The sequence below is a fragment of the Ursus arctos genome, unplaced genomic scaffold (genome assembly GCF_023065955.2).
Source record: "Ursus arctos isolate Adak ecotype North America unplaced genomic scaffold, UrsArc2.0 scaffold_13, whole genome shotgun sequence".
In the NCBI taxonomy this organism is placed as follows: domain Eukaryota; kingdom Metazoa; phylum Chordata; class Mammalia; order Carnivora; family Ursidae; genus Ursus; species Ursus arctos.
The window spans coordinates 19,409,892-19,437,054 of NW_026622797.1; the positions used below are offsets into that span (position 1 = coordinate 19,409,892).

General features: G+C 36.3%; 1 protein-coding gene across 7 annotated transcripts in view; it reads left to right on the forward strand.

Annotated features, from left to right (window-relative positions):
* SHPRH (SNF2 histone linker PHD RING helicase) overlaps positions 1-27,163 on the forward strand; it is an 85,850-nt gene that overhangs the window by 47,064 nt on the left and 11,623 nt on the right. For 5 of the 7 annotated variants that reach the window (XM_044386400.3, XM_026504986.4, XM_044386402.3 and 2 more), the window contains 9 exons: positions 62-169; positions 1,148-1,290; positions 3,049-3,222; positions 3,535-3,597; positions 4,578-4,803; positions 6,549-6,692; positions 7,976-8,077; positions 11,454-11,525; positions 14,496-14,684. In XM_044386400.3, the coding sequence (XP_044242335.1) occupies positions 62-169; positions 1,148-1,290; positions 3,049-3,222; positions 3,535-3,597; positions 4,578-4,803; positions 6,549-6,692; positions 7,976-8,077; positions 11,454-11,525; positions 14,496-14,684 (1,221 nt within the window). Of the gene's footprint in view, positions 1-61; positions 170-1,147; positions 1,291-3,048; positions 3,223-3,534; positions 3,598-4,577; positions 4,804-6,548; positions 6,693-7,975; positions 8,078-11,453; positions 11,526-14,495; positions 14,685-21,040; positions 25,406-27,163 lie in introns of those variants that run through there. The other 2 variants (XM_044386404.3, XM_044386403.3) reach the window with 2 other exon arrangements.

A 27,163-nucleotide genomic window follows, 5' to 3' on the forward strand; every position in this document is an offset into this window, starting at 1 on the left:
ATACTGAATTATTTTCTAGTCCTGCAATGAAGGTTCACATTTGTTTTGTCTTTCAACACAGGCCAAACAACTGCGAGAGCATTATATGAGCAAGTGTAACACAGAAGTCGCTGAAGCCCAGCAAGCTTTGCAGCCCGTGCAGCAGACCATTCGGGAGCTCCAGAGAAAGGTACATCCACACAGCGACTTTCCTCACCTGTGTCTGTCTCAGTGTAGCATTTTGGATTTTGTCTTCGTTTGGAGAAAAATTTGAACTTTCTTATTCATCTTGGAATTCTTAGCACCTAGTAGGGTGCCTGTCCCATAATAAAAAATGTATTTGCTGTTCTCAGTGTTTATTAATTGAATGAACAGGTGTGTAGATAACTCACCTCTTTGGAAGTTGTTCTCTTTCATTTTTTTTTAAAGCTATGATGGCTTTTCTCTTATCTCGTGTAGATAGTAAGTTGTCTTTTGAAGAAAGTAAAGACTTCCATAACCTCCTTTTGATCTTAGATATGTATGTTTCCAAAATCTTTTCTTTTAAGATGTCAGAACTTTAGAAACATGGGTATTTTTCTTATGGAATACATGCCGTTTGTCATTTATAAAATTTCTCTTTTATGAAGTCAGTAGCAAGCCTAAAGAGGAAGCTACCACAAAACACACTGTCTTTTTTATTTTAACCAGTTACTCCACACTTTATTCTTCCTAATTCATTAATTATTTAGTATTCAGGCATAGAATTTTGCTAGTAATCATAGAGTATTATTGAATAGAATCTAGTTCAGTTAGTTGATGATTAGAGGGATGTCTTTATTATGCTGAGAAAGAGACCTGTCACCTTTTCAGATATATACAGTGAATACTGAGTTTTCATTTTGGTAATATATTTTTTTTAGCACAACTGTGTTAACACAAATATATACAGTAAATTCTCATTCATCCACAGTAGTCAGGAAACAGGTGTTCTCTTTAATTATGTATGCAAAACTTGTACACACCCATTGTATATAGAGTATGTATGCTTATCTCCCCCACTGTTATAATTCCCTTGAGACTAGTATTTATTGCTTCCTTTGACTTTTTCACAGCACCTTTCCCAGTGATAGAAACATAGTGAGCACTGAAAAAAACATGAATTGATGAGCTGTTGTCATTTTTACAGATTTATTCTAATTCTCCTTGGTGGCTGAATGTGATCCACAGAGCAATAGAATTTGCTATTGATGAGGAACTTGTTCAGCGAGTAAGAAATGAAATAACAAGCAACTACAAGCAACAAATTGGCAAGCTTTCTATGTCAGAGAAGTAAGAAAATAGTACAAAATAGAATAACTTTATGAGTAATGACCCCAAATATTCAGATCATTTGATGTTAAGGGGTACAATTAACTATCAGAACGTATTGTGGTTATTAACATCTAAATTTTACATATTGTTAAGAGTACGTTTCAAACAAAGATATAAGTCTGAAAAAAGAAACCTGTGTTTCTTCTATGTTTTAATCATTTTTTAAGTCCTTTCTTAGTGTTTTTTTAATCTGCTTAAAGTATATTCTTTGTATCTTTGTTGGACGGATCAAACCCAACTCTAAGCAGAGTTTTGAAATAAACTTTGTTTGGAGAAATTTGTCCTTGAGGTAAGGCATTCATGCTTCTGCTCTGTAATTCACCCCCAAAGAGCTAAGCATCGTAGCACCACAGTGGCCCAGGTTTTATGTTGTAGCGTTACCTGCTGTCTCCCCCATCTTTCTTTGTTCTCATCAACACTCACCATTCTTCAGGGTCTCTGTAGGTAAGTTGGATTATTGCTCTTATTGTATTAATGGTAAATCTTCCCAAAGACCAAACATATTTTTTATCAAAAGTATCCACAGTGATTTAACCCAAAGGAATGTCAGTCTAATGTGGGGACTTGAGGTATCGTGGCAGGACTATTGATTCTAGGTAGGGGACGAGAGAGGATCTTTTATTGCTTCTCAGATCACATCCCAGTATAAGGTCAGCCTTGGGATTAATGTTGGTTTTCAGTGAAAAATTCAGCATAAGAATATCTTTAAAATGTTTTAAAGTGTTTTCTTTTACTCTTTTAAAAGCCTTTCCAAATGTCTGCTAAACCCCTAAAAAGATGTGCTATATTTTCCATGTGTCATTACTAATTAGATATACAGTCATCATCTTTTTCACTATACAGAACTTGACAGTTAGCATCTGCCTTCAGTGCAGGTCATGATCTCAGGGTCCTGGAATCGAGCCCCACATCCAGCACAGGGAGCCTGCTTCTCCCTCTCCCTCTCCCTCAGCCTGCCATCCCCCCTGCTTGTGTTCTGTCAAATAAATAAATAAAAACTTAAAAAAAAAAAAGAGTATTGTGTTTGGGTTTAACTCCTAACTCTGCTACATGAAAGCTTTGTGACTTTAATTAAATTATTTTAATTCATTAAGCTTCATCTGTAACATGAGCACAGTAGTATCTGTTGAGGTTATACAGGAAAGGAGCTTAGCAAAGTGCCTGGCATCATATAATAAATGCTTAATAAAATGTATATACATGTAAATAATATGTGTATATTATAAAATATATGTGATATATACATGTACATATATATGTATGTATGTATTTATAAGCTCTTTGCAGCAAGCAGTATAACTCTTGGCTATTTTTCTTCTTTCTTCTCAATTTTTCTCTTTATTTTTCATCCTGGGGTCACCTCTCCATATAAAGCAAGGATCTCAGGAGGGACATTTGTAGTCAATCAGCATTAAAAAAGAAAGAATGTGGCAATCTTGGTCTTTCAAACATACCTGAGACAGAGACAGTTTTGCAGACTCTTGTTTCAGTTCCTGAGGACAGACCATCAAAATTTTGATATCTTTTATAGTAAATAACCCAATGCTATTATACTTTGTCTGGTAGTAGATTGAGCATACTACTAAGGTAAATTCACTCAAGGTAGGCTAGGTAAAATGTTGCAGTTTTTTTAATACTTTGGCAACCATTTTCTGAATTTGAGGAAATTGACGTACTCTTCTTTGTGTTGTGTGTGATGCTGGTGATGGGAATCAGGTTCCATGACTGCAGAGGTCTTCAGTTCTTACTTACAACACAAATGGAGGAACTAAATAAATTCCAGAAGCTGGTAAGAGAGGCTGTAAAAAACCTGGAGGGACCTCCATCTCGTAATGTTATTGAATCGGCAACAATCTGCCACCTCCGACCAATCAGACTTCCTCTCAACTGGTAAGTAATAGGAGAAGTCACGCAATGATACGGAGTCATTCCATTCAGCTACATTTCTTCTGAGAGAAGAAACAGTGGCTCATCTAACAAAAGTTTCTTCATTTAAATTAGACAGAAGTGGAAAGAAATATATTGTTAATCTAACTTAAAAAACTCTCAAGGACCACATACTGAAAACTGTATTTTTTTTTCTTAAGTGGCATATGGGTTGTAAAGAAAAAGTGAAGTATAAGACACTAAGCCTCTTTTAGAAATTACCCGATTGCTAGTTATATTTATAAATATTTCTCTGATCATTTCTTTCTTTTTCAGCTGTGTCTTTTGTAAGGCTGATGAATTGTTTACAGAGTATGAATCAAAGCTGTTTTCCCACACGTGAGTTCTCTGATTGATTACCATCAGGAGAATGAAATGTTTACAAGACTTGGTGTTTTGATTTATAAGACTATGTATTTTCCTCACAGTAACATTCCTGTGTTTTTTCTTTAATTGCATCAATTCAGTGAATTTTGGCGTGTGATTATTCAACATGTTCAGTTTCACTTATACAGAAGTTACCCCCAAATGTTCATGTCATTAGGTAATGTGTTATGAAGGGACAGTTTAGGGGAGTGACAGACTTTAAAGTCCAACACGTTTCAGCTCAAATCCCTGCCCACTATTATGGGCAGATTGCCTCTGTAAGCCTCAGTATCCTCATTCATTAAATGAAAATAAAGCAACACTTTCCTCATTGAGTTTTTTATGAATATTAAATTTAAAAATGCACATAATTGCTTAGCATAGTGCGTGATACATAGTAAGAGTTCTGTAAAAGGTTAACTTTCATTATTAATATACTTTCTCCAACACATATTGGAAATTCTCATCCTGTGTCAAGGATTACGGTACCTAGTGAGTGCTTAACCTAGTGAGGTATTAGCAAAATTATTCCTGTTTTACAAACAAATTGAGAAAAGGCTAAGTTCTGATTGCCTTGAAAAAGAGAGATTGTGTATTTTGAGATCAGCCAGTGTTTTCTTTTTGTTTTGCTTTTGCATGGTTGGTGGTGGTGGTGGTAGTTTGTGTTTTGTATTATGGTAATTCTCAGAGCTAGATTTTAGCATAAAAATTTATAGCCATTTTTTATTATGTCAGATTGCTGTCAAGATACAGGACAATTTATAATGCCTCCAGCATTTTTAGAATTGCTGTAATTTTCCAAAGACTTGCAAGCATGAACTTGTAGACATGATATTGAAAGTTATTGATGGAAAGTTATTGACCTTCCTTCTCTATTGGCTCTGCCAATAGGACTTTTACAATGCTAACCCACTAACAGTAGTTACTGTTATTTTGTTCTCGTATGTTTTCAGAGTCAAAGGCCAGACTGCAATATTTGAGGAGATGATAGAAGATGAAGAAGGACTGGTGGATGATCGAATACCCACCACTAGCCGGGGTCTGTGGGCAGTAAGTGAGACAGAGCGATCTATGAAAGCATTACTATCATTTGCAAAGTCACATAGATTTGATGCTGAATTCATTGATGAAGGAAGTACTTCAATGGACCTTTTTGAAGCATGGAAAAAGGAATATAAGGTACATATTTCAATATTTTTTCCAATATTAAAAATTTTTCTTCTTTATATTAATTTTAAGTACTACTTTGCTCTTTTCAGAGTTTTTTAAAAATCTACTTTAGAGACTTGAGCTATCAAAATTTCTGTTTCCCTAAAATGTAATGATTTTAATGAAGAAAAATAAATACAATAATACTGAACAAATAAGGAACTTCTATATGTTAAATTAGTAACAGGAAGTCATTATTAAAATGAAATTGATATGAAGCCTTTTATTTAGTTGTAAAAGTGTTTTGTTTTATTCTATTCTTAGCTTGATCTTACACTGTAGTTCTGTGAAATTAGAGTTCTGTTTGTTTTTGTTGTGTTGTGTTTTGTTTTGCTTTTGCTCTGTGAGTAACAACCAGACATCAATAACTTTGAAGACTGGAGAACATAGTAAATATTTCTCAACCTACAAGACTGGAAACCATTGCAGTTAATAAAGTAGAAAGTAGCCCTTTATATTTATATTTTGATAATTTATCATATCACAACTTTGTACTTGAATGAGATTCCAAAATTCATTAATTCTGAATTATTTAGAGTTGGATTTGTTATCCATTATCCCATTATGCAGGTGAGATGGGTGAGGAAATTAAAGAAGTTTTATTTATATTATAATTCCATTTATATCTTTTTTAAAAATCTGAAGTTCTTGACTTTTAAAGCAAGATAAAAATTTCTATCCAGGAAGAGAAAATGTGCTATCTATAATATCATTTCATATGTTTGATAAGTTGGGGAATAATACTTTTATAGTTGAAATTATTGATTGATAATAATTTTTTTCTTCTCACATTATTATTCTAAATGTAAATGCACATTAATGCATAATTACAGCAAGCAGTTGGAAGACAGTACTATATACAGTGTCCAGTTGCCCCTGCATCTTTCCTCTGGGCTTATTTTGACAACATGCTATGTCTCAGAGGATTGCCTATCATGCAGTTTTCTCGGATCTTTGTGAATTTTTTTTCTCTATGAACTCTTATACAGCAATGCAAATTAATAAGCTACTGTGACACACATCAGTCGGGGTCTACCTCAAAGCATAATATTAGTGAAGAAAGCATATCAAAGATTTTATACTGTCTGATAACATTTCCATAAATTTCAGAAACATACATAACCAAATTATTAAGAATGTGTAGATTAGTATAACTCAAATGAAAAGTACAGAATAAGTCCAATTCAGAATAGTGTTTAGTCCATTGTAGGGGGTTGAAGGAAGAATGTGCAAGTAAAGAGGGATGCAGTTGAGCCAGGAACAGAGACTTTCCAAGACATTGATATTGTTCTCTTTCTTAAATTGAATGTTGAGTCCTCAGTTGTGTATTTGAGTATTCTCATTATCATATATACATATGATTTTGAAAATGTGAAATATTTTATAATAAAAAATATTTCTTAACAAAACAGAGATTCCACCAGGCTAATATTGACCTATAAAGATCTGTGGTCCCACCAAAATAGCTTCTGCTGTTCTGTTCCTAAGAATCTAAAGGCGCAATATTCTGCAGCGGCCTGTGGAGGTTATTCAGTCATACAGCCTCATCCTAAAAAATGGCCCCAAAATTGCTTGTGTCTTAGACACTTAATGAAAAAAATGTGTAAATCCTAGACCTCACTGAAGACTTTTGATCATGGCACATTTCGGTGTTTTTAACCAGTTGTAATTCTGTGTATTAATTACCACTGTCTTTGTGTTTTCTGTTTTCTTAGTTGCTTCATGAGTATTGGATGGCTCTGAGGAATCGTGTATCTGCTATTGATGAACTTGCAATGGCTACAGAACGACTAAGAGTACGTGATCCTAGGGAGCCAAAGCCCAATCCACCTGTTCTTCATATCATTGAACCACATGAGGTAATTTGCAAGTAAATCACAGAAAAGAACACAGCGAATAGGTGTCACAAAAATCCAAGGTCCATAGAAAAGTCAAGACAGTGATTCTCTGCTCTTAGTTTGAGCCATATAAAAGTGTTTGGTTTTATAGGTCAAAATGGGCAAAGATGAACAATGTCATATCTAATACATGCATAGAATTCACTATTTCGGTTCGTTTTTCTTCAGATTGCATATTCATGTGTTTCTGAGCACCTTCTGTATGCCAAAATCTAAAGGGGGTCTCAATCAGTTTTTAGACATATGTCCTTCTTACCTCAGTTTTTTCAAAGGAAAAATGCAAAAGAAAAGTTTTTGATTAATCTTACCTTCCTTAAGAACAATCAGAAACTTTTCTTTAGCACTTTTCCTTTGCTACTGGTGAATAGATATTGACAACTTATGTTCTAATAAACCCTCTTTATATCCCAAGATTAAACAATGACTCTCCCAACCTTTTATATCCCATATTAAAATATAATTTCCTCTATAATTTTATTCCTTGTATGTGGGGGTTTTTTTGGTTTTGTTTTGTTTTGTTTTAAGTAGGCTCCATGCCCAGCCTGGAGCCCAGCACAGGGGCTTAAACTCATGACCCCTAGATCAAAACCTGAGCTGAGATCAAGAGTCGGACGCTTAACCGACTGAGCCACTCAGGCGTCCCTTGTGTTTTAACTTTTAAATCTTTTTCTTTCTATAAAGCTTGGAAACTTTACCTTAGAAAAATTTAAAAATAGTACTATCTCAACCTTTAAAATATGAATTGTCAGTAATTTTTTCCTTTGTAACCAAATTCCTCTTATTTTTATAATCTTCTGTCTACTGTTTTCTACTGGGCAAAGGAGGGAAGGGGTATGGGTGTAGGTGTGAGAGTACATGTGAAGGGAGAGTCCTCCCTGGGTTTCATAAAATCACTCCGACCAAAGCAGCAGATCATTTAGTTTTTCTTTATCCCACGGATATATTACTAAAAAATGGTACATAAATAGGATTTGGGTTGATTTTTATCCAATGTCAAGTGTATAGGGAAACTTCCTATTTAAAAGAATTTTGTATTGAATTTTGTCTTCTGTAGAGCCGTGTGTGTGTGTGTGTGTGTGTGTATTTCCTTTTAAAATATCCAGTATCCATTTTGCAAATTTCAGTTTTCATATTTTCTTAAAATAGGAACACTTAAATTATTGAAGAAGAATTTTACATGTTTAATATAATTTTACCATCTTTCTAAGAGAGAGGATAAAAAGTTCTGTTGTTTTGTTTTTTAGGTAGAACAAAATCGCATAAAACTACTAAATGATAAAGCTGTTGCTACTTCACAGCTTCAGAAAAAACTTGGGCAGCTTCTTTACCTAACTAACTTGGAGAAGGTATTGTGTTTAAAAGATGCTACTTTTTCCTATGCTACAAATCAATAAACCTTTGTAACTCCTTCCATTTAATCTGTTAGTCGCATAATTAATGGTACAAGGTTTTCTTTAGTCTTTGTGCTAATTATATCAGTCAGAACACTAGTTACAGCTACAGTAACTACGCAGATCACAACAGGTGATACCTGTAGAAAATATAAGTTACGCGGTTTATGTAAAGGGTATGCACTCTAGAGTATAAAGCAATATAAACAGACTGTCATTCAAAACTTTGAATAGTGGAAGTATTACAACCTCTGGGCAAAAAATGCATTGCATAATCTATATATACATATACATGCATTCATTAATACATACATAGATTTTTTTAATTTGTTATTTGGAACTATAAAATGTTTGGAAGGCTACTAAATCAGAAGATGTAATGATAAATTATTTAATATAATTGAAAACACATTTTCTGAGTTGTGAGCAATGTATTATATTGGACATTGATGAATGTAGTTGCATTTTATTGCAAGGATAATTGGCTATTGGCAATACCTTATCAGAAAGAGATATAATAGATTCTTGGATAGGACAAATGAAGGAAAGCAGTAGACTAGAGTTGGTCCTGAAAACTGATACAAAATACATTTAAGTGAATCAGTAAATCCCAGTGATGATAAAATGAGAAGTTGGACATTCATTATAGTAAAATAGCATGGTAGTTGAGAAGATGTTCTTGGGACCCAGGCAGTTCAGGTTTGGATCTTGACACCACTCTTTTCTACCTATGGGACTTACTTTTTCAAGAAGCTCAGAGACCCCCAAACAGAATAAAAATAAAATTTTTTAAAAACACCTACAAATATCATAAACTATGAGAAACCAAATATCATGAAAAAAATTTTTAAACAACTAGAATTGGGACCAAAAACTGTATACCTTCTCCTTGTTAACTACACAGAGAAACTGTTTGCTTTTAATATTTTAAAGATGGCATTCCACTGTTACCAGGTTTCAATAGCTTTATGCTGTGTAACCAGGTAACAGTGGAACAACATCTTTAAAATGCTTTTTTTAAAAGTGAAATTGGGATGTTTTTAGGTTTAAGGAACTTAAAGAATTCTTTTCCAGTGGACTCACACTATAGCAAATATTAAAAGAAGTTCTCTGGACCAAAGGGAAATGATCCCAGGCTGAAAGATAGAACTACAGGAAGGAATGCAGGGCAAGAGAAAGCTTAAGTATATAAGTAAATAAAGAAGAACACTAACCGTGCAAAGCAGCAATGCTAATGTATAGGGTATACAACATACACAGAACTGAAGTGCTTAACAGCACAGGAAGAAGGTAAGCAGAGGCAAACTATTGCAAGATGCTTCCATATGTCAGACAAATGGACAGAAAAAATCGATAAGGATATCTTAACATTTGAACACTGAACAGCCATGACCAAATTGACTCAACAGCTACAAAATATACTCTTCTTAGGGGTACATGGAACATTTACCCAAATAGACCTTGTACTGATTCAAAGAGCAACTCTTGAATTTGTAAAGGATTAAAATTATACAAGATTATGTTTCCTGATGAGAGGAATTAAATTAGAAACCAATAAGGAAAGATAACCAAGTGAATCCCCAAATATTCAGAAATTAATAACATACTCCTCAATAACCCGTGAGTTAAAGAAATCACAACAGAAAGTAGAAAATGTTCTGAACTGAACAAAAATAGAAATCATGTGACAATGTGCCCGTAAGGTGTGCTTAGAGAAAATTAATAACTTTAAATCAGGGGTCTGCAAAGTACTACATGTGGGACAAATCCAGCTCACTACCTGTTTTGTAATAACTGTAAAGTTTTGCTGGAACCCAGCCACACTCTTTCCTTTCCATATTGTTTATGGCTTCTTTCGTGCTACAATAGCAGAGTTGAGTAGTTGCAACAGAAACCATATGGCCACAAGGCCAACCAGGCCCTTTATGGAAAAATAGTAGTCCTCACTTCAAGTAAATTTTAAAAGAAGAGATGATGTAAATTATGAAAAATTGTTTACAAAATGCCACGTAATGTCCCTTTTTATATACATGCTCATGGATGATCTCCCACACTGACTCTGGGTTTGATCACATGACCTGCTTTTGGCCTTGTGACACAAGCACAGACATTTCAAAAGTACAAGCACATTGGAGTTCTCCCAATCTTGTTGCTCTTTGGAACTTTGAGTCGTTGTGAAGCAGCCCAGATTACCTGTCTTCAGGAGCAGGAATCTCAGTTTAGCCCTATCTCCAGACCAGCTAGTCTGCCGACTGCTAGACATCAACATGAGGCCATAATAGCCCATCCAGCCCCACACGAGTCACCCCACCCCCAGATCACTCAGGTGACCTGTAGAATCATGAGAAACTCCTGTTAGTTATAGCCACTAAAACTTTGAGGTGGTTTGTTATATTTTACCTGAAACAAATGAGTAAATAGAAGAAAATAATTCAACTTTTTTGGAAAAATCCTTGTATTTTAGCTAACGGAATTGTCTTGAACCTGTAGAGTTGCTGTATCCGTGTACAATTTACTTTTTTTTTTTTTTTTTTTACTAAACAAAAGTCAAAGGATAATCAAAAACAATTGTTTAAAATGTTTAACTATTTGGTTAATGAAACCAAAGACTTAAAACTTCAGTGATCTATGAGTCTAATTTACTTTCTTTTAGGTTTTCCTCAATATTAAAACCTATCCATTTGGTGACTTTTTTGAAGCTCGAAAATTTTTGAAATAGTTTTAAAGAGATTTTGAAGATAACTATTATACTTCAATATAATTTCCAGGCAAAATTAGTCTCAAATCAAAGATATTTCTGCTTTCTAGTTAGTTGCTTTGCCCTAATGAGATTACAAAAGAATATGGAGAAGAAACCAGTATTAATAAGGAAACATGTAAATAAATGTTGCCTCTTCCCAAGTCTGTGATGACCTGCCCAGTCTATGTACAGAATAAATATCTGTATAGTTTTTAATGAGCCTTTATTTCAAAATTCCAAATTATATTTTTTAAAATAATACGTATTTCTTTATAACAAAAACTAGCTTGAAAGTAAAATTTTGAATTTACCTGTTACATCACAGTTTTTCACTTTGCCTTCTACGATAGTCACACATATTAGTAATATAGTAACTTTGATAAACTCTAATGAAAGTTATTTCCATTTTTTATTTGTTCTTTGAATGTTATTTATAAATCCCAGGAATATTAGTATTAAGTAGTACATTAAGTCACTTTAATTATCAAGTTTATTTAAATAGCAGTTGCCAGGATTTATGAAGTCAGTTGTAAAATGCATATCAGGTTTTAAAATGCAACTAATCTCTTCTTTAATTATTTTTTTGAATAGTCTCAAGATAAAACATCAGGAGGCATTAATCCAGAACCTTGTCCAATCTGTGCTCGGCAGCTGGGAAAACAGGTGAAATAATAATAAATAGCATATGCATTTATGAAACACTTTACACTTTTCAAAGGCATTTACCTATAATAGTTCTCTTTTTCTCTCATGACAGTTTTATATCCAAGGCAAAAATGACCTCCATCTTAAAAATAGGGCCAAAGATTAGGTGAGAAGCTTAGTGCCACATATGTTTGAGCAGTATTCCTCCTTAAGTGATAGGTGAAAACATGTTTCTAGAATAACCCCACATTTTTCATTAAAGATGCATAGTTTTGCATGTTGTTTCCAGTCACAAGATCAAGTCTAAGTAATTTGACTTTGTCAGTTTAACATGTTTATTTAGTAATTGTACGGAAATATAATAGAGCATACGTAGATTTACTTAAGAAGGTATTACAAAGGTATAGTAACATAGCTCTTACTTGGGATTATTAATATTTAATAACCAGACTTTAAAGTATAAATAATATCTATCCTAGGGGAATTTAGATGTGATTTTTACAAGGCCATTATAATAAGAATAAATCTTTCTTTTCAAATACTGGTGTGCAAATTTCTGTAAACTTAATGGCACCGTATTAGTTCAGAGAGATTCTTCTATCCTACCAACCGTGATTTTTAAAACTACAAATTTCTACTTTGTATGATAAATCAATATATACAGTATCAGAATATTAATTGCTCCTCAGAATTTAAAGTGAGTAAAAAGTGTTCTTGACTTTTTTTTCTATGGAACCAAGAGTAAAATTTAAATATATGAGCTTCACATTCTGACCGGCAATAATCAGAAAGAAAGTACCTTTTAGTTTCCATAATTTATGGAGAAAGTGAGATTTTAAGGACATTTTATTGATAATAAATCTTAAATGTATCAATATTACTTTGGAAACCAAGCAGAATAGTAATGTACAGATGCTGGTGATTTCTTAGAAAAGTCACTGGTAAAAATATGATAAAAATCATGATAAAAATGGAAAGGATCTTGAGGTAAGCAGTGTCTTTTTTACTTTCAGTTTCGTTGAGATTCACGCAACTGGATGAATTAGAAATTTTGTTTATGTCTTAAACATTTCCAGTTTTTAAAGTTCTTTCATATACATTATTTCATTTAATTTTAATATAACCCATATTTCCTTCACTTAGGAGAACATACTGGATTACAATAAGAGTAACTGCTTCACTTTTTAAATTCTGTTCCTCACCACAATCTGTAGGAACTCCAGATCCTTTTTATCTTTCTCAGTTCTCCTCTTCCCCTCCTAATTTAGAGAATTGATCAGAGAGAGCTCATATACTGGCTAACACCCCTAGAGGCACTGCCGTTTGTCTGGTCTTCTGTTTGGGCTGCTTCATTCAACTTCTAGTCACTCCTGAGGCTCTGGTGCCAAGTGTCTGATTTCTCCTGAATTGCAGGTGTAGATGGACTTGCTTTACAGCTTGTCCATTCTGAGCTCTCAGGAGCCACAAAACTTATCTCGAGTAGAGGAAGTGCCCTTCATCCCCATGGGCACTAAAGGTACACAGGGTACAGCAAAATGCTGCTGTGTTTACAAAAATGCTAGTGAGGGGTATGTGAGTGGCTCAGTCAGTAAAACGACCAACTCTTGGTTTCAGCTCAGGTTATGATCTCGGGTCATGGGATCAAGCTTGGCATGGAGTCTGCTTGGGCCTCTCTCTCTTCCCCTGCCCCCCCCAAAAAAAATAGAAAAGTCTTTTAAAAAAGAAAATTGCTAATGAAACAGCTCTTAAATTTTACTGCAGCCTCAACTCCCCAGGACTGATGCAAGAGAACAGATGTGCAGCTAGACAACAGCATGAACAGTATCAGCCAGTAAAACCCCAAACAGCCCCTCCCCCTTCTGAAAAATTATTTTTTTTTTCTTTTTCTTATTTTTCTTTTTTTAAGATTTTATCTATTTGACAGAGAGGTAGAGAGAGCCAGAGAGCACAAGCAGGAGGAATGGCAGAGGGAGAAGGAGAAACAGGCTCCCCCCCCCCCCGGAGCAGGGAGCCTGATGCGGGACTTGATCCCAGGACCCTGGGATCATGACCTGAGCCGAAGGCAGACATTCAACCAACTGAGCCACCCAGGCGCCCCTCAAAAATTATTTTCAAACTAAGTTTATATACCTCATTTTTCTCCCCCCCTTAGTGTGAGTTCTTTTCTAAGGGTCTTCTTAGTCTATCCTGCAAAGCACCCCAAGTGGGCCCAGCCATGCATCTTCTTTCCATGGACATCCATACGTGTCTGAATCCTAGAAAAACACAGTTTAGTGCTTAGGAACCTAGTCACTCGTAATACCACTCAGGTTTTGTTGTCGTTCTTTTCCAGGTGAAAAAGTTAAATTAATTTGCATAAGATCCCGTAACTTTTAGAACTGACACCTCACCTAAAACCAGTACTCTTCTACACCCCTCATTGCCAAAATCAGGGAGTTGCTGTGGTAGACTCCAAGAGTCAGAGAGAACTATTGTACTTTTCTTGAAATAGGACAAAGGGGTTTTCAAAAATGTCTTTTTATTTGGGGTTTTTAATATATCTAGAACAGCTTTTAAATAAACCTGATATACTAGCCCATCTCATTTTCTATATAATAAATACTGCAACATGTGAAATCCATTTAATGAGTTATATAGAAGAGTTATATAGAATAGTTGTATAGAATATACTGAGGATGATATTATCTCCAAATTAATGTTCTCAGTCCCTCGATTATATCTGCTGTTGCAGTGCTAAAAGAGTAATTTGCATTTTTCCTAAATACGGAAATGAGAACACCAAACAAAATAATTGGTGGCTGACTGTTATGCTCACCATTAGAGTGAGTAGAACTAAAAACTATGAAGGCGTACTCTGGTTGAACTGAAAAATAGTTCAAGTACAACTTAGTTTTTATGACTCCCTTTTCCCCGTTTTAATATATTTATAGATTAGAAGGCATCTTTGTTAGCACCTCACTGAGGTATATTGTGTGTTTTCTCTTTCAGTGGGCAGTACTGACCTGTGGACACTGTTTCTGTAATGAGTGCATTTCAATTATTATTGAACAGTACAGCGTGGGGTCTCACAGAAGCTCCATTAAGTGTGCCATCTGCCGCCAGACCACTTCTCACAAAGAAATCTCGTATGTCTTCACCTCCGAGAAAGCCAGCCAGGAAGAAGACATCCCTGTGAAGGTAAAATAGGTTAAGAACATGTGGAAGCATAGTTAGAGCAATGTAGTAGGAATCAGTATCTGACCATGAGAGCATCAGAATGAGAACAAGGCCGGCGCAGTGAATGTGTAGAGACCACTGTTTCTGTCTGTAGGAGTATAGCCTGAAAGCCTCAGCTTTACCATCTACGCTTTCTATGTGGGAGGAAGGCAAGAAGGCTTTTTCAAACATGGCTGGCCATAGTCAGCTCCACTGTGACACCTTAGAATTTCAGTTCTCCATTATCTTTGATGGTTTTTCTGTCTACTACAGATAGAGCTCTGGTTAAATTAGCATTTTACTTAAAGAAAGCTTCTTCCTCATTCTCTCGTTCTCCCTAGATAGCAGGGAAAAGGGGTGAGCCCAGCCTAATTGGAGGAAAAGAATAGAATGCTTATGAAGTTAATGGAGACAGTCACAAGAAGGAGGTAGTGTACTTGAAATGACACAGATTGGCATTTCATGGTAGAGCCAAAACTTGGCTTTATTTTCCTCATGTTTTCCCATGCTTCATTTGGAATTCTAAGACAGTGACTAGAATTTGAAGTCCAAACAGAATCTGTAATTGGACTTTCTAAGGGGCATTTATCTAATGAAAAACCTTTTTTATCTAATGAAAGAACTTTTTTGTTCTTTGCCTTCCTTAAACATGCTTTTTTTTCCCTTCCTAACCAAACTTAGACAAAGGATAAATTAATATGTGATTGTAGTAAAGAATATAGGCCCAAAGGAGTAATTGAGTTAAAAATCCTATTTTTAAGGATTGTATTTTTTTTGAGGAAAATGAACTGCAAGTGGAAACTATCAGGAATGTGGGCTCCCCCTCCTGACAAAAGTGTGGTGAAATTAAAGTACGTCTAATTGCTATTTATTCCTATCATTATTTGAGTAAAACCTGAAAATATCAGTAACATTGTTCTCTAATGTGTTGAGATAAACAGAATCCCAAAGTTGGAATGAACTTCATTCATTCATTCGTCCCATACCTGTTTATTGGACACATAGTGTGTGCCACTTGGTGTGCTAGGCCTCACAGACACAACACACACTCCTGAATAAAACAGCCATGATTGCTGTTCTTGTGGATGTTACAGTTTGGCAAAGGGGGAACAGAATTTGAATTGGGGCAGGAAGCAATAGACATTATACAAACAGTTAATGTATTATAATTGTGGTAAGCCCTATAGAAGAAAATCAAACCTGGCTCCTCTGAGGGAATGACAGTGAAGTAGACGCCTAAAGGATGGATGAATTCACCAGGCTGAGGCGAAGAGAGACGTGATCCTGTGGGGAAGAGGCTGCCAGACAGAAACAAACAAAAGACAATGCACAGAAATGTCTGAGACAAGGAAGAACTGAGTGGAACTCAGTGGCTATAGTGTAGAAGGCACCAAGGACAAGTGAATGAAATGAGTCTGAAAACCAAAGAGGGGCCAGATGCTGAAGGGCCATCTGAAGATTTGAGAATTTCCTTTTCCTTTAAACAGAAAGGCATTACATGTTATATGTAGAGAAGTATCATGATCAAATTTGAATCTTTAAAAGATCCCTTGCTGCCGTGTGGAAATTAGATTAGCAGAAATAGAAAAAAAACAAAACAAAAACTTTGGAGAGACCAGATCAGATGGCCACAGCAGTAGTGATGGTGGCTTTGATTAGGTCAGTGGTAGTGGAGATAGAAAGAAGTGGATATAGTCATGAGGTGTTCGAAGGCTGATTGGTAAAATAGAATGCTGGAGGGATTGATGGTGATTTCGTAGGGGACCCCCTGGTTTCTGATGTGAAAAATCAGGTGGATAATAGTATAGTTACTGATAGAAGGTATTTGGAAGAGGAGCACATTGAAACATACTGTGTTTGAAATGCCTAGGACATCCAAGTAGAACTATATAGCAAAGTATTGCTCTGTGGAACGAGAGAGAGAAAATTCAGAGTCACTGGCATAATGATGTGCGAAGACATGAGGTGAATGAGATTACTGAGGAGAGACACAGAAGTTAGCTTCAGACCAGGTCCCCTAGGAATCCAGAGCTCTTTAAAGGTTGAACAAAGGGGGAGAAGCTGAAAAGGAGACCAGGAAGGAGCAGCTGGAGGCATCAGCAGTCGAGGAAAGGCCACAGGAGAACTACTTCAGGAAGCAGGCAGTCGTCAGCCGCATCCAGTGATGCTGACGTGGCTCAGTGGCACTGTGGACCAGTTTAGCTAATGAAGGTCACTGATAAACTTCAGAAGAGCTCTTTCCGTGGAAATTTAGATGCAAAAGGCAGATTGGAGGGAATGAAGAGTGAACAAGAAGTGAATAAGTAGAGAAAATGCCCAACCATTTTATAAATTTAGCTGTGAAGTAGAAAAGAGAATTATAACCAGCAAGAGATGCAAAGTGCAGAAAGGGGGTTTATGGATTTTTTGGGGTTGGGGGTTTGGTTTTAGGGGTTTTTTTAATGATAAATATTCTTGAGTATGTTTAATCTCTGGCAAAGGAGGGTAGTTTGAAGATACAGGAAAGAGAAGGGATAATCTGCAGTGTAAGTTTCTTGAAAAGACAGAGTGCTAACGTATAGAGAGGAAGTAGAGATCTCATTCAAATAACAGGAAGAGGTTGGGCTACTGAGCAAATAAGCTATTAGGGTAGGTGTCCTTGTCAGATGGTGGGCTCTCTTAGTCATTTCAGAAAGGACAGCTTGTTCAGTACTCCAGATGCGACTGAAGAAGCAGTGACCCAAGTGAGGTGGAGGAGACAAGGTGGTAGAAGATGAAGTGGTAAGACTTGAACGTTGGAGGGATTGTCCCCTTGGGGGACACATCGAGAGTGTATCAGTGTATCACACCTAGAGTTGAGGGATAGAGTTAGGTACCAAAATTGTGCCGTGAATGAAAGGTAGTGTTCACTAAATGATGACAGCAAAGAGTAGAATTAGGGGTATAACTGGTTTTCATGAGGCCCAAAACTTGGAAACTTTTACAAAAATGAGAAATAATGATCTGAAACCTGCATCAGGGACCAGAGGACACCAGTACTCATAGTGCAAGGAATAGGAAAGAGTGAATGTCTCCGCAAAGAGGCCTGCCGAGAAAGCAGTGTGCTCAGAGGACAGCCAGGTTCTAGTTAAAGCAAGGAAGTAGAGTACAGTATTTCCACAAAAGGTTAAAAGTGGAAAAGAGTTTGTTGCCCATAAAGCACTAGTTTCTGGGGAACCACCAGAGTTGGGGAGTGGAAAGAAAAAAGTGGGAGGGTGAGGAGTGGGAAGAAACTGCAGAGCAGTCTGGGAATAACACAACTGGCCAGGTTAAGTGATGAGAGGATCATGATTTCAAGGGGCTGTGTAGTCCTGCTCCCTCTCTGGGAATCCCCTGCATAAATACGTATTTTTAAACCAAATGCCGAAGAGCTGCGTAGTGAAGAGAAAGGTGGTCTGTGGTGCAATCTGCTGACCAGCCCTGATGAGGCATTTGATGGTCAGACTTGATCTTCCTCCCCACCCAAAGAACTGCTTTCCTCCCAGCTTCCTTCTTCCCTTAAAAATAGTCTTATTCGCCCCTCTTTCTCTTCTCCTGTCTCTTCCTTTGGCATAGGCATCCTAAGGGCCACTGATGGCATTCGTGGCTAAAGGGCTGCTAACCCTTAGATAAAAGCATTCATCCCAGTGTCAGAAACCAGTGTGAGAAAGAACTGCTGTGTCGGGCTTCACGCCGTGAGGTTTAGGAAGTGATTGCTCTAGCTACCAGTAAACAGCACAGCCTCTATGAAACTGAGTCATGGAGCCCATCAGACCCAAACACCTGTTCGTTTTATGGCACCTTTCCGAGACACACAGGAGAGAGGTCAGGACAGTTACATTCGTTGTCCTGTTGGGACAGGAATATCAGTGTACAAATACTGTTTACTATGCTCTGACTTCTTCCTGTCTTTCCTGCGTACTGATGAACACATAAAATTAATTGAAACATCTCATAAAAAGTTATGATTATAGAATTTACTAAAGTTAATTTTTCTTTTGTCATAGATGCATATATACTTGTATTTCCTTTTTATTAAACATGACCGAATATTATACCTATTATGCTTATGAGTTTTATCTGTCTTCCACATTCTTACATTGCTTCTTGCCACATTTACTTTTGCTTCTCTCGCTGCCTTTACTGTCACCATTTGTTCCTGCCACTTCTGCCTTCTGCTGCCTGTCCCCTTTTCTGACTTCTGTCACGTTTCTGCCCTACTGTCTGCCACCTCCTCTTTGAAGCATCTGCCTATTGTTTTCTCAGACTCTCAACTGCTTCTGAAACTACCCTACTGAACAGTCATACCGTCTATTGTGAAGTTGAGGGAGTAATCATACATTAAAAAAAGATGATTCTATATGAATAATTAAGGCATTATTTTGAAATTTTCTAAATATTAGTTCAAACTATTGCTAACCCTAGGGTTTTTTTCTTTTATGTTGATTATCAAATCTCTGGCCTTTATTAAACAATACTGAGAAGTAATTTTTTTTATTTCATTGAAGTTTTTGTATTATCTGAAATGTTTATTTCACTCTAAGTAGTCATGTCAAAGACTCTCAGAGCAAACAATGTAGCATACATAATCATAAAGCTGGTCTTGGATAAAGGATATCTGGAAAACATAAAAATAGTATTCAATAATATAAGACATTTTTTTTCTACTGGTATTTCACGATATAAGGAATCCTATTGATGGACCATAGAAATAAACTGAATATTGAGATCACAGTGTTCTCTTTAGTGGACACATGTAAGTTAAAGACTGTACCTACCCTAACGTCTGTGTGACAGTATTCCTAAATGACCCTTGGAACGTACTGGGCATTTTACAAAGTAAACAAAATTCCCCTTGCAAGTTCTGACAACTGCCAGGCATTTGGGATGGTGAAGTAGGCTTCCTGGCAGAACACACACGCCATGTGGCATGTTCCTTGTGTTCTAAGTTTGGATAAGTTTCATACAAAGCATTTTTGTCAGTGGAAACCCTGACCCTATGATGGACACGGTTCTTACATCATAAGAAGTTTCTATCCAGGAGCAAATATGCTACCTGGGTGTAGCCACAGCAAAACAGCAGCCTTCCCACCCATCCTGCACACAGCACAACTGCTTCATCTTCTCAAGCTTTTGAGTGTCTAATAACTGGCCTGCTTCCTAAAATAAAGATTTTTATCAGGCCCCATTCCTATTTAAATTTTAACTCATTAGATCTGGGATCTGGTCCATGAATCTGCATTTTTAATAAATAAGTCTATTGATAGCAGAGATGTCTTAAATAGCCTCTTTGTAGAGAGAAAAAAAAAACCAAAACTGTATTTCTACACTTATACTCCCCGAGAATTTTAGCAGTACCATGTGTCACATCGTATGTGTAGAATTCTGTTGTTTCTTTTCTTTTCTTTTCTTTTTTGAGTTTTTGTTCAGTTATTCAAGGGTGACTTGTGAAGTCTGTCTTGTACTTTCTAAATATAATTAAACATCTGGATGGAAAAAAACTGGTTCCAAAATTCTGACTGAGCCTAAAATAATTCAGTGAACATAATCCACAAGCTTTATTTATTTAAATATATTTAAGTAGGGGCGCCTTGGTGGCACAGCGGTTAAGCGTCTGCCTTCGGCTCAGGGCGTGATCCCGGCGTTATGGGATCGAGCCCCACATCAGGCTCCTCCGCTATCAGCCTGCTTCTTCCTCTCCCACTCCCCCTGCTTGTGTTCCCTCTCTCGCTGGCTGTCTCTATCTCTGTCGAATAAATAAATAAAATTTAATATATATATATTTAAGTATATCTAAATATTTTTATGTAAGATATTTGTATGTGAACATTAACTGGTAATTTTAGAATACAGTTGTGTGTTTTTGTTAGGAAATGTCATGAGTAAGTATAATTATAATCACAAAAAACAATTGCTATTCATTGGCCAAGTTAGCACTTGTAATTCTAAACTGTTAAGGAGTCTGTTAAAGTTAGCAATAGCTTACAAAAATCAAACAATAGAAACTTCTAAGATGTAAATTATCTTTATGAAGTTACTGTTCTGAAAAACTTACACTTTGCAGGGTATAAACTCCATTAAAATGTGGAAAGGACATTGTTCGTGAAGTGGGGACTTTGGTTTATTTACTGCTGTATCCCCAGCATCTAGAACAATGTCTGGTATATAACAGGTCCTCAGTAAGTATGTGGATATCTGGATGGATAGATGGATGGATGGATGGATGGATGGATGGATGGATGGATGGATGGACGGACGAACAGATAAGCTGTTGATTACTATTTACATATAATATCCCTAAAAGCCTTTGGGTACAAATGAAATTTTTAACTTTTTTACAGTTGCTAACCTGTCTCTTTGAAATCATTACGCAAAACGTTTAAAGGAACAGAATATTTTTATGGCCTAATGCACTTGTAAGATTTCCTACCGCATAGGTGGCATTTCCATTGAACTTCATTCAAGTAACATGTGAATGCTTGAAGAACCCAGCACTTGCCCCAGGTATATGCTTGAGAAGTGTTCCTACTTCATGAAACCAATCATACAAGCTGTATTACTGCACTAAATTGTATCTGTCACTACTGACATGGGTTTTTAGCATGGTGAACAGGTGCAGACAGAAATAAAACAATGTTAACTGATCTTACTCAGCGGAAACTACTATGGATAGCACAGGCGCATTCAAAGAGTTAGCTGTCTTTCAAAAAGAAAAGTCCAGAATAAATGTAACAAAAGTCAGGTAATACCAAGACAGAAATGACTTTATACTGAACATTCAAGTTATTTGCAAGTTACAAGCCCACTATGAAAACCTAGAGAAAAACATCTGTTATCTGTCACCATGTTATGATCCTAGTTGCTCATGTTACTGATTGGAGGACATAGTTCTCTTTTGGGGTGGGGCCTAATTTTGTCTTCTTTAGAGTGTTGTTTTCAGTCAGATGAAATCTTCCAAAAAATCTCTAATCTCAAGACCTTTGTAGTATGTTTTAATGATTGCAAAAATCAATCTGTCTAATAACTGGAAGATTAAAGTAAAGTCTTTGCTGTGTTTCAGATGGGATTGCCTTAGTCTCACAAAGCTGAGACTCGTCCGTGGCAGGTGGCACAGGTTAGGCATCCGTTTGACCCTAGAGCAGGAGGAGGCACTGTAGGCACAGTGGCGCCCAGCACTCGAGCACTGACAGAATTCAGAGGGCAGGTTTGCTGGCAAGGTGATACGTTAAAAGCATCCCAGAATTAGAGGCCTCTCTTCCCTCCCCCTGAATCTCTTGTCCATCTGTAAGAAATAAGGGTAGACAAAAAGTACATTTAGTTTTTAGTAGTAATAATTGACACAAAAGAAAGAAAAATAAACTCAATAAAATGGAAGGCACACAATGAAAAGTAATGCTGTCCTTCGTTCTCTCTTATTTGCGTTGCCACTATGATCAGTTTCTATTTTTAGTGCTAAAGATCCCCCATGACTTTCTAAAATACCCCTATAATGCTTATTGTAATGTTTTTTTCACTGTGCTGTACCGCTTCAAGAAATTTTAGCATGATGAGTATGAATGGCAAATTTCAGAAAATGACTTCATTTTGCTTTCCCTTTAGAGTGATAAGTGACTAACAGCCCCCTCTAATGTAAGCCATGATTTGAAATGTTTCACATATACTAGTGTGTATTTCACATGTATGGAATTTATATGTGTAAAGTCTCTAAAGATATGGCCTGCGTGTTGACATAAAGTAGTCTCTAAACAATATTCTCTCTAATGTTCGGTGAAAACATTAGTTTCAGAAAAGAGTGAATTAGAATTCACTAATTAGAATTAGAATTAGAAAAGAGTGCGTTCAGCATCTGCACTGTTTGACTTTTTTCTTATGTTCTTCAAGACCCAGCCGCCACTTTAGCCCTTAATTCTGCCAGTGGAGTAAAACATAACCATGAGACTCCATAGATACTGCAGAGAAAAATTGAGAGAGGAATGTGGACAGATTAAGTAAATAGAGAAATTAGAGGGGCTCAAGGAAGGACAGACTGGTGACAAAGGGTTTATAATACAAACCAACAATAACTTTCCAGTCATAGAGCACTGGTTTTATTTCTATAAATCAAGTGCAAATAGCACTTTGCTGCTACAGTAGGGAGATCTCATATTTCCTCTCCTTCCTTTCCTGCTTTCCCTAAATAAGGATTCTCAGCAAGAGGAAATAGGCATGAAAGAAATAGAGTGAACCAACCACTGCGTATCTTCTACACCATACTCAAAGCTTTTACCTATTCCCTCCTCTTTCCCCAATAATAAGACTTTAGGGGTTGAAAAGCAGTACCTCACTCTACGAATGACCTAATGAGATATTTGGTCCCATTCTGGAGGGAGGAAGTGTTGATCAAAGTCTAAATCAATACTACTTGATAGCTTTATTATTAGAGTTCTTTTAATCTACTGAATATATGACAAGAAAACAAAAGTGAGTTTTCCATCCTTTTAACACATTTAACAAATTTTAACTCAAACTTTAGGGTCTCGGAACTTTATAACATGAACCTGAGACTGTAGAGCTACTCCAGTCAAGTTTAACTCCATGATGAAAATAAGCTGGTTGCATTTATTTAGAGTAGTTAAGAGGCTGCATAACATTTCAGATCTTTAGTCATGCAACTAGACAACCTCTGGGCCAGACTTAATAAGAAATATTCTTTGTTGGCCTTTAGACCTAATGGTATCCACTATTTTTTCATTGCCTTGACTTCTACCCAAAAGTCTAGAGCTTTTAACTTTGCAGTTTATTTTCCAGAAAGTAGAAAAACCACCTATATATGTAGCGTGAAGACCTTTGGTTTTTCTTAATTAAATTACAAGCAAGGGAACAAAGATTTCTGTAAAGAATATTTTATATAATTCTTTTGCTAAAAAGAAGGAAAATTCCATCCTTTGTCTTCATTAACTGTTATAATACTCTTGACTACTTACCTCATGAGTGGAACACCAGGAGAGGTACTGACTTGATCTGACTGGTGACACTTTGTATGTCTCCCATGCTGGTTCTCCAGTTGACCTTAGAAGTAGCGCCTTAGGGAGAACAACCGTGAAGATATGGCCAGTGAAAAGCAGGGACAGATGATGTGTCTTTACTTCAAAGCTGGGCCTTCATCATTGATGTTTCAGAAACATGAAGAAAAGCCAAGCATTGATCACAAAGTCAGGGTTGGTGGATATATAGCTGGAAAAACCAAAGAGATTCTCAAGAAAGGATGGAAATGAGGAAAGGGACAAAAACTTCAGAAGAGGATGAAGGTGCTTATAATTAAGTACAACTTTATCAACATAATATATTTATGTCTAGCAGTTTTGTGGGCTTTCTATTCCCATGTACCCTCCTCACGAATACATATCATTCCAGCTTAACTTTGCATTTGTATGTTTACTGATACATCTAAAAAAATAAGCTAAGTTGGACTTAGTCTTGAGAATATTCATACTTTGTTAACACCTTGCATAGCGATAGATTCCTGTGCACAGTTCCTCATCCTAATCTCTTTTGTGCCTCTTCTATGATATCCTCCAGCCTTGCCTGTATATAAACCATCCCCTTCTTTGTGTTTTAACCTTTTTTAACAGACTAAGTACTTATTTTCTGTAGCAGTGGCCACATCAAATAGTCTTCTTAGAAGCTGACAGATTTGAGCCAAACTTCATTTATGCACTTGAGATAGAAACATTAAAGAGAGCGGTAGAATATATATAGTACTCATTAAGATGGTATAATAAAACATTGACTTAAATTGCATCCAGGCCAAACCAGGAGTATAAACCATCTTTTTTGTTGTTTTCTATATTCTGTAACATGCATTAGACTATATGTTTTGGGGAGTAAGGGAGTGTAGCTTTTGATCTTTGTATGTCCAGTGCCTAATATAGTTCTTGGCATTTTTGTTGAATAAATAAATGAATGATTTGAATAATCAAATATGAACTTACTTGAAATGTTGGAGAGACTTGAGCGATAAGGAAAATGCAGAAGAAAGTCTGCCCTATCTTTTTATTCACTTTCATTGACTCTGCTGTAAGACCAACCATAGTCTTCTCAGTATTATTTTGGGACTCTTGCTTTTTCATTTGGAAGTAAAAAGCACAAGCAAGAAAAAGAAAAAAGTTCATGAATAAGGGCATAATGTGGTGGGAATCTAGGTTTCTAAAGATTAAAGATAAAAGCCCACCAGGTTTGGGCGCCTGGGTGGCTCAGTCGGTTAAGCATCTGACTGGATTTAGGCTCAGGGTTGTGAGATCAAGCCCCATGTTGGGCATGGAACCTACTTAAATAAAATATGAAAAAAGAACCATGGCAAGACAACTGAGGAAAAGGTGCTCTTCTCCAAAAAAAAATCTCATCTTTCTCTTATGAAAGACAGTTAAATGTTAAGCACAGAAAAGTCTGATAGAAGAGTAAAATCAAAGAATACTTATTTTTTAAATCCCAGTTGTCATTTCATCAAATATTTGTGGGTTACTGTAATTAATATGAATTAATAAAGCACTTTTGTTTACATTATTGCATTTAACACAACTGTGAACCACATACAGAGAGGTAGGAAAATACAACGTAAATTTAACATGTACAGTATACAAGAGATCCTACAAATCAGTAAGAAATGAAAACTTAGGGTTTGGGGTTTTTTTTGTAATTGGCAAAGGATATGAATACAGTTCACAAAAGAGGAATTCTAAATGGCCAGTTAATGATATTCAAATTCACTCTCAGGAAAATGTAGACTAAATGAAAATTTGGCTCCTCGTTTCACCTATCAGACTGGCAAAAAAATCACGTTTTAACAAGTGTGCAAAGAAACAGACATTTTTAACCATTGGTAGTTAAAAGTTCCAGTATTTTTTTTTAAGGTTTTATTTATTTGAGAGAGAGAGTGAGAGAGAGAGAGAAGGAGCAGGGGAGGGGCAGAGAGAGAGAGGGAGAAGCAGACTCCCCACGGAGCAGGGAGCCAACATGGGGCTGGATCCCAGGACTCCAGGATCATGACCTGAACTGAAGGCAGATGCCTAACTGACTGAGCCACCCAGGCACCCCAGTTCCAGCATTTTTAGATGGCGATTTGATCCACCAAAATCCCAGTATCTAGTAAGTTTTTTGAGTCTTTGACCAACAATTCTACTTTGGTGTACCTATCCAACAAAAATATTTTCACATGCATCCAAAGCCAAAAGAACAAGTATGACTGAAGTATTGTTTATAATAGCAAAATGAATGTAAGAATCTAAATGATATTAATAAGCAAATATTTAATAAGTTATTATACCCTAAGTGTTGTACAGCTGTTGAGGTCAAGTAAAATAAAGGTCCTACAGGAATAGATTGCTAAGATACAATGTTAAATGAAAAGGCCATTTTATAAAACACGTTTACAAATATTTGTGGAGTATGCATGCATTTTTATGTAAGCTTCTAAAATGCCTAAAGAGGTCTAACAAGATAAATGCCAATTCTTAGTGGTGTTTTGAGAGGGTAGGGCTTTTTAAAAAAAAAGATTTTACTTCTTTAATTCTGTATATTTCTGTTAGCTTAGTTGTCCAATAGCTTTTATGTAATTTTTTTTAAAGTTATCCAAAATGTGCTTGTGATACAGTAAATAGACAGAAACCAGATCCTAATCAAACTTCTATTCAGTTTTTCTCCTATGGTTAACTGCCTTTCTGTGTTAACTTGTTAGGTCAGTAATCCTTCATTGTGCATAGCATTTTCTTTCCATTTAGCAACAAATTAGGAATTGTTATTAAACTCAACAGGGGCGCCTGGGTGGCGTAGTTGGTTGAGCATCTGACTCTTGGTTTCAGCTCAGGTCATGATCTCCTTGTTATGGGATCAAGGCCCATGTAGGGCTCCGTGTTCAGCGCAGAGTCTGCTTAAGACTCCCCCTCTCCGTCTGTCCCCCCCCCAGACACACACACACACACACACACACACGTGTGTGCTCTCACTCTCTCAAGTAAATAAATCTTTTAAAAAATAAAATAAACTCAACATATCCTCTTGCAACTGGGAGGCAACATTTTTATTGACAATTTATGATAATTTAAATGTTTTCAAGTAGTCTAAAATAGGAAATCTTTTGTCTTTACAGAAGCTACCTTAACATATTGGCCTACCATAAGGATTTTGCATTTATTGGATTTGTTTTTTAAAATTATGCAGGGCATGCATGCTCAAACCAAGACCTGCCAATATACATGAGCCACCCACTAAGAAGTCCATCCGTTGTTCTCATTCTCAGTGGCCACTTCTGTCCAAGTGGAAGAAAAGGGTATTAAGGTAGTCTCACTCCCCATGTAGCTTTCTGCCAAGCAGAGCTTTGGATTTCTGCACTTCCTTATTATTCTTTCATAGTGGAAGTAACTGGACTAGGACCAAATGGTTCCAAGCTGTGACATTTGTACGGGATCATTGAAAGCTACCACTGAACT